The sequence below is a fragment of the Branchiostoma belcheri genome, unplaced genomic scaffold (assembly GCF_001625305.1).
Source record: "Branchiostoma belcheri isolate BF01 breed outbred unplaced genomic scaffold, Haploidv18h27 scaffold471, whole genome shotgun sequence".
In the NCBI taxonomy this organism is placed as follows: domain Eukaryota; kingdom Metazoa; phylum Chordata; class Leptocardii; order Amphioxiformes; family Branchiostomatidae; genus Branchiostoma; species Branchiostoma belcheri.
The window spans coordinates 34,311-46,724 of record NW_017804100.1 but is presented as its reverse complement, the minus strand read 5'-3'; the positions used below and the strand labels follow the sequence as shown (position 1 = coordinate 46,724).

Sequence of the window (12,414 nt, the reverse complement as noted above, 5' to 3'; positions counted from 1 at the left end):
CCGGTCGTATACACACATACATGTATACGAGTCACGGATACGTTCCGAGACCAGGCTTGTGGTGCGTAATAGTGTATACAGCTGATTCTCCAGGGCAAAGAAGTAGGGTCTATCAAGGGTGCTGTGAAACGATCGCCCAGGTTTTTTACGCGAAAATTGTAATACCAGAACAAACATTCATTCCATGGGTGGTCTGTTTAATGGTAGACCGGACCAAACAAAGGGGCGCACAAAACGATAGATAAACCGCTCTACCTGGTGAGACAACTATGTCGTCCCAGCCAGGTAAGCACCACCGCACGCATGGATGGATGCATCCATGGGTGGGTGAACAGACATTGCAAGACAATGTTTGAACATTTATGCATGCCTTCGAAGTTTGTATACTTTCTATTGCGGTTTCTAATTTCAAAATCATGGTTATAATAATGTTGCATAACAAAGCTGCTGACAAAACAAACTTAATTTGTCTTAAATAATAACTTGATTTTATCATTTGCCAAAAATGTTGATAAAAACATGTTTATAATCACAGTTTTCAAGGATTTTTATTTACTGCATAAATTATGTCAATGAGCATTGGCAGTGTGGCTTAGTCTAGATTTTCAGCTTTCCATATCTCGGTTCAAACTTGACCAATTTCAATTTTGTTTTCACAAAGGGGAAGCCTATAAAATGGAGATCGCACCACAGTAGTCACGTTTTATTCCATGGTGTAGTTTTCCATCGGCGTGGCGCTTTACATGATGTAAACAAAGCCGGCCGTACGTAAGCACTCATACTAGTAGTAGTAGGGATGGGGAGGCCTCGTCATCTCGTCTTTTGACATAAATACATGTATCTCGGCTCAAACTTTATTTGAATTTGGTTTCCACAAAAAATAGAGGAGATTCAATCACAGTAGTCACCTTTTATTCCATGCATCAGTTTTCTATCGGAATGGGGATAAACATGATGTAAACAACTTCGTAAGGGTGGGAGGGGGGCATGTCGTCTGCTAGCCATGTTGGCAAATTATGGAACTAAACATAGCCTACTGAATGCACTCAGGGCTTGAAATACATTTTTTGCATACCTGAACTGGTGCATGTAACATTGAAAATTACCTATTCCATACAAATTGTACCTGCACCACAGAAGTATGGATCCTACTAAAACTGTTAAGAAATCAATATGATACTGATGGTAAAAAAGTAATAATAAGTTTACCGGTAATGACATGTGAACTAGTCTATTATGTCTAAAGTTTATAATTCTTATATGTACATGACTATAATAACATTATTCATATTTGTGTAAATATATTGCAGAGACTAATCACTATATCTGACACTGATTTTGTTGCCATCCACCAGTTCGTAAAAACTGTAAGCCTTTTCATAAAAAAATTTGTTGCGAAAATGGCAGCTTTTGCAAAAGCACTTGTTTGATGGAATATTCCTCCAAATGTCTGTCTCAACATCGTACACATGTAGCCTATCAAATTCAAACCCCATACAAAAGATCTCTGTTCCCATGGCAATGGCTGTGAAGAGGCAAGGAATGCGTCCTGGTGGGGTCTGCTTACACCACTGGTCTTGGAGTGGGTCGTAGCGATGCATTTCTGTTTCGGAGAAGACATAAATGTGCGAACTACACCCCACCGTCTTGTTTAAATTCGATTTTTGATGCTTAGGCAAATATGATGCATGGAAAGAACTGGAAGGAAATGCTACATCCTGTTTGTAACATGTCCGTCTGGGAGAACACAGGCGGTCATTTTAATCAGAATCAAGTCAAAACATAACCATATTTGGTCAGGAAGGTTGTTTAGAGTTTAGAGAGAAGTAATATGATTGTGCAAGAGTTCCATTATTGTCGTCTTTTTTTTTTACAGAGTGACAATATTGTACTAAGTGGAAGAGTGGGAAGGTATTGATAAGGAAAAGTTACCGGACAATCTATAATTGGTTCCTAACGTCTTCTTCTTTACAGTAAAAAAACAAACGAATCCAAACGTGAGTGAAGGAAGAGAAAGTTCATATAAGGCCACACCAAGTAAATTTTATGGATGACGTCCTTTGGAGACCCTAAATCTAATGCGAGAGGGCGAAAAAAAACAAGAAGGGCCCTAAAAAACAAGATGCCTAGATTAGGAATATACTAAGAGACGACAAATGTTAGGACACAAATTGAATGAGGTGACACAGTGTAACAAGCAAGAAGTCTTATTCATCATCAAAACAGCAATAAATCAGGTGGAACAGCAGTTATCGTCCTGTCCTGTTTCTTTCATCACATTTTTGCAGGCCTGCAGAAACAAAGCATGGGCTCTTTACCCATTTCGCGTTACGGGGTTCACGTCAATCTAACGATTTGCGGCACTCTCGTGACTCTTTGGTCATAGTTACAGGAAGCGGAATTTCTTGTTTTTTTTTCTAGGAACAGGACAAAATCAATGCGCGCGCGGACGTCATCCATAAAATTTACTTGGTGTGGCCTAATCTACATCTGTAATGGTATGCCGTCTAACTCTGTTTATCAAGTCCTGACAACTCTATGACACAATCATCATCTAAACTGGAGCGTCTGCGTCGTCTTCAAACATCATTTCATCCTACAAACTTACACTTATTAGAATACTGTATATAAAATTGTATGTACAATAGAATCAAATACAAAGCATCTAAAGCATGTCAACTTCAACTAATTGGAAAATCTGTAGTATCAAATCCTAGTATGAAATCTAATGTTGTATAGCAATAAAAAGTACAAGAGCTTGTAGGGATCCATTGTGCACAAGCTTATGGAATGTTGATTGTTCTCATTATGTTAACAACAGTTCAGAATGAGCATCTGCAGAGTACTGCCATCTGAGAAAGTCCCGTTACCAGGTCGATATGGACACTTGATGCTTTACCCACATATCCATTGGTTTGCAGAATTGATGACTTATGGAATAGTTATACATATACACCTGTTTACTGGTGTATACAACATAACTGACAAACGGTTGATCCAGATGCGTGTGCATTGTAGGTTCTGAAGCCATATTAAGTAGAACTGTCAAGTGCCAGTTGCCAGCGGGTGAAACTCTGTGGTTAAACGCTCAACCCTCCAGGCCAACGGTTTGGAGGAGCTTGCTGTGTGATTCAGCCCAGTACTCTGACTCCAGAAGCTTCTTCTTCAAACTTTGTGCGGCCTTGAACTCTCTGGGTCCGTCCTTCAGGATCTTGATGATGCGCTTGGACAGCGTTTTGGCGGCTTCATCATCGTCATCGTCGATCTCTACGATCGTGCGGTCAAACTCGGGATCTTGTTTCGTCAGGAACTTTGCAAGACCAGATTTGTTGGAAATCACGACTGGGACACCTGCGGCGATGGCCTCCAGACCAACCAGTCCGAATGGCTCTGCACGAGACGGCATCAGGACGACATCGGCCTTTCTCATGTCCTCGCACAGCTCCTCCTGTGTACCGTATTCCAGAGGTGTGAAGGGTACGAACAGGAATCTACCCGTGTTGGCTTCGATGATGCTCCTGCTTGCTTGAAAATCATCACGTCTGAAGCCGCGAAGCCTCCACTTCGTGTGGGGTAGCTCTTTCATCACCTTGCCCATGGTCGTCGCAGCCAGATCAACGCCTTTCAGCCTCTCCACACCCTTGACCCTGCCAATAGACAGCACCACTTTCGTTTCCGTGTCGGCGGGTGGCTTCAGTTTCATATCGATGAAGATGTCAGACGGCTTTGGCAAGAGTTCATGATGTTGTAGTGTTAGCTGATTTGTCTGATGCCTGTAGTAGTCATATATCAATGGCCCAACCGAGAAGAAAACATCAGCATGTCGTAGGTCATCCAGAATGTTGTTGCTCTCCTGTCCAATGTTCAACACCCTCTCGTCACCCTTGTACTGACTGGTGTCCTCTGGCATGACGTGGGTGACCTGGATGAGTTTGGAGCCAGGAAAGCGTTCCTTCATCCGTCTTGCTGCGTGGCTCGTGATGGGGACGTGGCCGAGGATGAAGTCTACGTGCGAGGGAAGGTCTGGATATCGGATCTGGTGATCAAAGGTCAGCCAATAGAGCTCTGCCTCTCTCGGATCACGTTCAAACGGTGTTGGGAAAAGCAGCTGAATTCCATCTATAGCTGCGTCATCCTTGTCTTGTTGTGTGGCATTCAGGACTGTGCAAAGGACCTTTGCTCCTTTTGATGCCAGAAAGCACCCGATCTGACGGTTGACTGTGGATATTCCACCCTTTCTGGTCCCATACTCATCATTGAGCAACAGCACCAAAGGCCTTGCAGATCCTAGATATCAGGTAAAAAACAAGGAAAAACTCATTCATTTGCCTTGTCTCATGAAATTGCTTGATATTTTATGTAGGCTGGGAAACACAGTGATTTTATATGTAGATTTACATGTATATAAAACACCACAAGAATGACCCCAAATACTTGCATTTCGATTGAACTCTGACTGCTTTCAGTAAGAAGATTCCATTGCTGCATAGGTGTAAAATGTTGTTGTTTCTAGTGTTGAGATTTTTTTTCAGATAATTTTTTTGTCAAAAGCGGTTCAGATGAAATGAGGTTAACCTTTTCAGGAAATTGCCATTTGTCCAAAGACCGTGTAGTGATGAGTTATATGATAGAGTTCTATGCAGGCCACATGAAATGGTCTTTGTTTGAATGTCATATCCGTTAAAATGGACTGTTGCGTCAAGAATATAATTTTTCTACATGGACTTATCTCCTCAGCTGAAAAATGGTAAATGGCTACATTGGGTCATTGGACCTTAAGTTTGTAATCAGTTAAAACACGAGAATTGCTATCAAAGTGATATTTCCGAAAAAAATTCTTTCACAGTATGACTCCGTCCATACCTTGCTTCGGTCGCATTACCGGGGGGCCACTGTCGCCGGACTCGCCAACATGCCGCGTTTTGGCTTTCCTCTTCCCACCTGTAATCAATATAAGATTGTTAAGCAATTTAAGCCACCCCACGTTATCTATATTATTCCCTTCTCTTGTTTGACCTACCGCCCAACGAAATGATAATTCTCATGCAGAGGCGAAGAAGCATTTAGAATATGGTACAAAATTATCGTGTTACATCTTACCTTTCTTATGTTGTATCTGGGGCGGCTTGACCATGGTGACCACAGTGCCTTCCTCCTGCTGAACCTGACTTGTTGTCTTCCCCTCATCTGCAATGGACATACGATAAGAAAAAATCTTTACAGCTTGAATAAAGGACAACTCATGGTAAGTGGGGTGCACAAAGGAGTTCAACTTTGTTTTTCTCTGTATCATATTTCTCATTATTACACACAAATAACCAGTACAGGAAAACAATAAGCCAATGATCTACCTTAAAGTGGAAAACGTTATTTAACTACCTTTCTTTGGTTGTATTTGGGACGTTTCACCGATGGTTAGTTCTTTTCTTGGAACCAAAAACTTCTCATTGATGAACTCTTGGCTATCACGGGACTAATATAATACTTGCCTTTGTTCGTCCTGGCATGACAATGGAGCCAATGGAGAATCCCAAAGTCTAGTGTTAGTCTTGGCATTGCAATACCATGTCGCTATGTTCTAAAAGAAGTTCTGCTCAATATAACTGGCTATTTTGTTTCAAGATCAATTTTGTGACTTGTCTTCCTTTTTCCTAGTACCTTATACGCTTGCTAGTACATACATCAAAACAGCACCTACCTTGAAGAGAGTGCAGGTAGACATGGGCTGAATTTATCCGACGGATGGGGTCATTCACTGGTTCACCTGCTTGTGACAGTAGTGTGAAATGGACTGCTCCTTCAAACTTCCCCTTTCCTATCTGCGGATCTCGCAGCTTCAGTCTGACTGAGATCCGGTTACAGTTCGCCGGCGGGAAGGCGAACTGAATACCGGGCGGCTCCGGCGGAATGTCACGTGGATCTCCAATGACGTCCTCTTCCTCACCAAACCGCGCACGGATTCTCTCCTTCTTGTGCATGGTGACCTCTTGTCGGAACGGCGGTGGTGTCTTAAAGTTATCTGCTCTGAAGTACTCCGTGACTTTTTTGCCTTTCTCGATGCACAGCAGGTGAATACGCTTGTCGTCTGTCGTTGCCTCATTGGGACTGATAATGAGATGCACTTTGTCGTCACTGTACCTTGTTACAAGGACTTCTATAGCTTCAGTTGCCTCTTGATTGGCCGCCTCGTCCTGCTTTTCTGTACTGGTATCAGCAGAGGTGGAGGCTTCTTCAGCGTTGTCTTTTTTCTTGGCACCGACAACGCTAAAACAGTGGAATGTACGAAAGTAGATTCAACATATTGTTTGACCAATCATTACTTGTCATCTTAGTTTTCAAAAATTATGTTTGTTCGATTTAACAAATATTTTTCTTAATCTTTTTTATCAAGATAAAGTGTGTTACCTGCAAAAGTGACAGGTTGTGAAGGTGATCGTGTCCTTGGTTTCTCGAGGATCGGTGCTTAATGTCGTCCACTCATCATGGCCATCAGTAGACCTTTTCATCAGGATGGTTCTGCCCAGGTCACAGATGCTTTTCCATGTCCAGGGCAGGGTGACAGTGACGGGCTTTAGGAAGTCTTCCTCGGTGTCTAGGTGCACGGTCATTACCGGTGTCGTAGCTGAGAAACTGTTTGCCATGGTCCCATCTATGGGCAGCATATCAACCTATCAAATTTTTAAGAAAGATAAATGAATTTGAGCCATAATGTAGATCTAGATAATGACAATGTAAGTTACATTTGGATTGATTATTACATAGAAAACATTGTGTCAAGAGCTTTACTATAATATTATCGTAATTGATGGCTTGCCATTTCGTCTTCTCCACCGATAACAGAGACATGTCCAGGAAGCAAAAAGTGCTATTACTTAAGCTTTGGTTTCCTCTACTTCGTCAAGAAGTCCAAGCGGTCGCTAGGAGTGATTCCGAGGTCGGTCTAACTATTACACACAATAAACAAGCCTGCATACACTACAGTAAATAGTAACACAATTCAAACGGAAACAAAGACGATCTTACCTCCAAAGACATGAACCTTTTCTTCTTGACACATCCTTTCGGAAAGACGATAGTGACACCATCCTCCACAACCGTGCAGCCTGCAGCTGTGATCTGGCGTGTGTATAGAACAACAGAAGACGACGCCTGTAGAAACAATACTGTGTTAGTCATTCTGTCTGAAAACAAAGTAGACTTTCAAGAATAGTACCATGCACAATGATAATGACTACCGATATAAACGCACCTTCCTCAGGATTTGTGCAGCAGTGAGACTGATTTTGGAACTGGACAGTGGTTCTTCAGCCATTGGTACTTCTGTTGCTGCCATATCCAACATCCCCGCACAGCGCCTGCCGAGCACCTCTAGCAAACGCTCTTTGGTTCCTTCAGGGTAGGCGAGGACCGGAAAGACCAGGTTCTTGTTCTGTACGCAGAATTCGTACCCGAGCGTGGACCAGTGTCTGCTGTGGAGAGTCTGGGGTGTGATGATCGGTACGACCATCCTGACGTTCCGTTGGAGAAGATGGTGCAAGAGTTTGTCTGTGATAATTTCTCCTGGTTGGATGACGTCTTCAGACACTGTTACACCGTACCTGCTGGACGATTGGACTGCCTGTTTCAACAGTGGCTGGGTGAGCTTGTCATTGTAGTCTCCGGTGTGCAGGAGAACAATTTCGTTCCCTGGGAATAAATGTGAACATTGATATTCTAATGTAGGAACAAAGTGTCAGACAAACAAGCGGTTAAACAGGACAAAGCATCACATAAGGAGGAAGATAAATCAGAGGCTTCAAACTACAGCCAGGGAAGACGTACCTCTCTCTTCCCTTGGGAACATGGGTGCTCTCTCAGGCAGACAAACTTCCACGGACGCTCCCAGCAAGCGACGGCACATGTCTCCGGACCTGTTGACGGTGTAAACCAACTCTTTGAACCTGCTGACGGATGTTAGCTCGTGTCTGATCCGATCGCACTGCGCCAGACTCAGTCCTCTGCAGGTCTCCATACAGTCCAGGACAGGGCCGATCGTGTGGACTGTGTCTGGGTTCAGCGTGGGCTCTATCATCACGGGTCCGGAACCACCTGAGTTTTCTGCATGTGCAACATATTCTCATTAGTAACGACTAAAACACTATCGTATGAAGATGAGCTAGACAAAATCAGACATCTGAATGTTTTTACCTGGACAGGACGTTGTCGTATCACTTCTGCCACGTATCCAGACATCGATGAAGTCTTCTGGAAAACTGAGATGAAACATATCAGTTAGTGACCCATGGCTTACTGACAGTGTAGTGTTAGGGGCATACAAGACAAGTGAACACCTTATGTAATTCCATCAAACAAACCTACAAGAAGCTTGATGTGTTATTCAAATGAAATTGTTTCATTAACTGAAAGAATTGAAAACATAGCCGGCCTCACCGACTGGATCCCGTTGCCGTTTCTTGCCCGATGTCAGACAGGGGGTGGAATACTGGTGTTCCGGTTTCTTTTTCTGACACCTCCCCAAAGCACCAGTCATATTGGATGGACGGGATCCACTTCTCCTTGATCTCGAAGAGACAACTGCTGAGGAACTTTCTAACAGGAAGGGCCTGTGTAAACTCTGCCTGGTCTTTAGCAGACAGAAGCTCTACCTTCAGATAGTGCTTCACTTTGGTTACCACGAACTGTTGCTTTACATCGTCGGTAGGGAAGCGGCCGCAGCCGGCGAACACGTGGGACTCTTGAAGACCGAACCTGCGCACACAAATGGCTTGTAGACGATAGAACATGCCACTTGGCAGGAACATGTTGTCGAATACGACATACAGAGGATGCCGGCATCTCCTCATGTGCCCAGGATTCAATGTGCTGTCTTCAGGCATTCCGGCAAGGAGAGATGGTACGAAGTAGATCTCTTCTTTCTCAGGATCACCCGAAGTGTCATCAAACCCACCGATCGGCGTGACGTTGCAGAGAAGGTAGTACTTTTCCATCAGTCGCTTCAGGAAGGGCTTGTGCCGCAGTAGGAAGGGTTTCTGCATCTTCTGATCTGCTTTGGTCCAGATGATTGTCAACAGCCTCTCACTGAGGATGCCTTCGTTCTCCAGCCTCCTCCACATCTCGGCAACCTCCCCATCCGTGCTCCTGTCCTGTTGGTACTCCGGGACGGTGATGATGGTCTTGAAGACGTCAATCATCACCTGAGGTCGAAGTGCCACGTGATCACGCAGAACTGGTTCGTTTATGAAGATGATGTCACCAAGGTCATGTAGGAAGGTCAAAATGTCGGCAACATGGCTGTCATCCGTGATGCCCACGTCATCACTCCGGGCCAGATCGACGACATCTTGGAAACGGCAAAATGGGTCGTCCTCTCTCCTCTTGTCCATCAGTTTGGACTTCAGATGAAGCCAAGTCATCGGCACCTCCTGACCCATGAACCACAGACCCTTCGCCACCTCACGGAGGTATTCTCGGAGCTCTTCAATGTCGCTGTTGTCCTCGTTGAAGTTGTCGATGACAAATATCTTTGGTAAGACGTGTTTACCGGCTGCCTTACCACTGATGTGACCACGTATGTCTTTCTTGTAGTCCTCAATGTCCGACTGAAATTAAGAGCACAAATTAATCTTCAGGACCTAAAGGTACTGTGAATCAATCCCAGAAGACAACCCAAGGCTGATCCTTTCAGCCATCGATATTAACCACACGTTTTACGGCAAAGACAAGCTCAACCACTATTCGTAAAGTTTAGAATATATCTAAAGATCCTCCATACCTCGCTGACCATGTCCTTGTGTGTGAGGACCAAAACGACACGCGGCTCTCCTGTCTGCTCCCGCCCGTGCACCAGGGTGTGTGTGCGGACTGAGTTCAGCCAGTGGTCCAAGTAGTCTGGATAAGTAGAGACGTCTTATCATTTTTGTGTACGAAATTATCTTTGCCTTATCATTTCATTTTTTCAACGTTACATACGATTATGTGATTTAAGTTCTTTTTCAATTCTAATGTTCAAGCTTTAAAGGCGACAAATAGATGTTGCCACTCAAACCGACTGCATTGTCACAACTTAGGTTTACAGTTGAAGAAGCGGTACGTACCTCTTCCAGTTACGAGATTGTCCGCTGCCGCTTTGTAGTCCAGATCAGGAACTGTGTCGGACAGCTTCTGCAGCAGTGACATGACCAGGATGTAGATCCCGCGGTACGTGAAGAAGCACTGGTGCGAGCCGTAGTACGTGGCCTGGCCGCCGAAGTCCCAGAGGGAGAGACGCGGGTGTTCGGCTGTTCCAAGCTGCTCCTCGGCCACGCCACCTTGGAGTCGCTCTTTGGCTTTTGTTATGACTTCATCCGGTATGTCTTGTGTTTGCTGCAGACTCGTCGCGCTACTCTGAAGTCGCTGTTGAGCTTTTATTTTGACATCATCCGGCATGTCTTGTGTTTGTCGTGACGTAGTCGTAACCACACTTTCTTCTCTTCCTGCAACGGAAGATGTGTCTTGTTCAATCGATCTTACAATTTCAATGCCATTCATTATTTTGCATCTTTTCTCTAGAGGCCAATTACTACACTTGCATATAGTTTTAACTTGGGATCAAAGATATACATTTACAACAAAGAACCGTCTAACGTAAAACAACAAGTTCCTTTTTTCTAAATCTTCTGTAATCTGCATTTCTAACTTGTGAAAACATCTATTCATTTCTCACCTTCTTTCTCATCTTTTTTCTCCAGTTTTGGTGTCTGTTGACTTTGCGTCGGCGTCTTGTCCTTCGGTGGTTTCTCCTGCTGCGTCCGTTTCCTTGTCATTTTCTGTGCTTTTTCTGCATCTTATATAAAGAGAAAGTCAGATATCACTGTCCCTTCGTCTCTTTGTGTGTGTTTCTAAAGACAGAACTTTAGCAATACGTAGATGATGACGCGTGAAAACGATATAGAGGTGCCAATTCTCGTGTTCTGTACATACATTTTAGATTAATGAATAAAACGTTATGCTTCTAATTTTTAAAAGCATTTTTGTTGTCCTGACTGTGTGCGTTGCCCTGTACATGTGTATATTATAATAAAAAGTTTAACTTTATTCCAACACACAGTTTATAGAGAGATCAAATTTTCAGCGACCACTGTCGCCTTCATCAGGATAATTAATTACCAATCACTTCACAACGTGATCTGGCGGGAGTTATAATTACGGTTAACAGACTTGTGACATTATTCACACGAGATTTTACTTATACGTGACGTAAGCAATTGATCTCTCTGTAGCAATTGATAATTTGATCTCTCTGTAAAGCTGTGTGTTGGAATAAAGTTCAACTTTTTACTATGATTACTACCAACACAGATGAACGTTCATGACTATGTGTATATTATGTCCATTGATATGTAAAAGTGACATTGGATACCTGTAGACTTTTTCCTGACTGCTCCTTGGGCTCCTGACAATGTCCGGGTGCGTGGTTTGTCCCGTTCTTGTTGTTCCGCCAAGCGTTCTGCCATGGTTTCCTTGAATTCGTCTGGCTCCTCTGTAAGCAATACATGATGTATACCGTATGATTCGTTGTTACAGCTGAGACCGTTTGGCAATTCCATCTTAAACAAACATGGTATATTCATGCTGTTGTTTTGTAATATACTGTTTCTAGATGCAAATTATAATAATAATAATAATAACAATGATGATGGTTTATTTACTTCATAATCACAGACTCCACTTTGCAGCCATTGCTGAAATACATGGACTGTTTACAATATTTCTAACTACGACATCATATCAGCATAAGTAAGTAAAATATTAAGATTAAAATGGTGGGTTGGTGTCGAAATCGGTTTAAAACATTGCATAAATCTAAATTCGTTGATAAAATTTGCGTAAGTACTAGAGTAGATTAAAAGCGTTACATAGATCTATATAAGTACAAAACATTAGGCGTTGAATAGTGGATGTATTATTAGATAAAAGCACGTAGATTACGTATCATTGCATGACACACGTATTTTGGGCCCAAACTCTCTAAGTAGCAAGGTTTATAATGTCGCAACAGGTGACAGATATTAACATGTTTTTCGGACCTTTTGCCTTCCGCCAAGTCTTGGTCATCACGCTGGGTGAAATCTCGATGCCGTCTGTTATCGGTTCATTCTCCACAGCCTTCTCTCCCGTCAGCCTCCTGACGACACACGTCTTCCCGGATCTGAACTGACCAACCACGAGCCCGCGCACGCTGTGCACCGGTCGCGCCCCCTGGCGGCAGGCCTGGGAGTACAGCTGCTGCATTCCAGGACCCCGCAGCTGTATTTCAAGTGGAACACTGCTGTCTTCTGGATGAGAAGATTTTAGCATTTTATCAGACATTTATTATTGTATCACTTTACTTTTCTTGCACTTACGTAAAGCCGACGTCTGAGAATGATCTACTAA

The 12,414-nt window shown here is 43.3% G+C and overlaps 1 protein-coding gene across 1 annotated transcript; it reads right to left on the bottom strand.

Moving 5' to 3' along the window:
* Positions 1-3,026: 3,026 nt before the first annotated feature.
* LOC109479280 lies at positions 3,027-12,306 on the bottom strand. Its single transcript, XM_019781235.1, has 14 exons — positions 12,066-12,306; positions 11,399-11,518; positions 10,095-10,490; positions 9,773-9,888; positions 8,431-9,599; positions 8,188-8,252; positions 7,822-8,097; positions 7,250-7,686; positions 7,024-7,149; positions 6,406-6,668; positions 5,699-6,264; positions 5,101-5,187; positions 4,864-4,941; positions 3,027-4,287 (listed from the first exon to the last, which is right to left on the bottom strand). The coding sequence occupies exons 1-14, from the start codon at positions 12,268-12,270 to the stop codon at positions 3,089-3,091; spliced, it is 5,103 nt and encodes a 1,700-aa protein (XP_019636794.1). The 5' UTR covers positions 12,271-12,306; the 3' UTR covers positions 3,027-3,088.
* Positions 12,307-12,414: the final 108 nt, after the last annotated feature.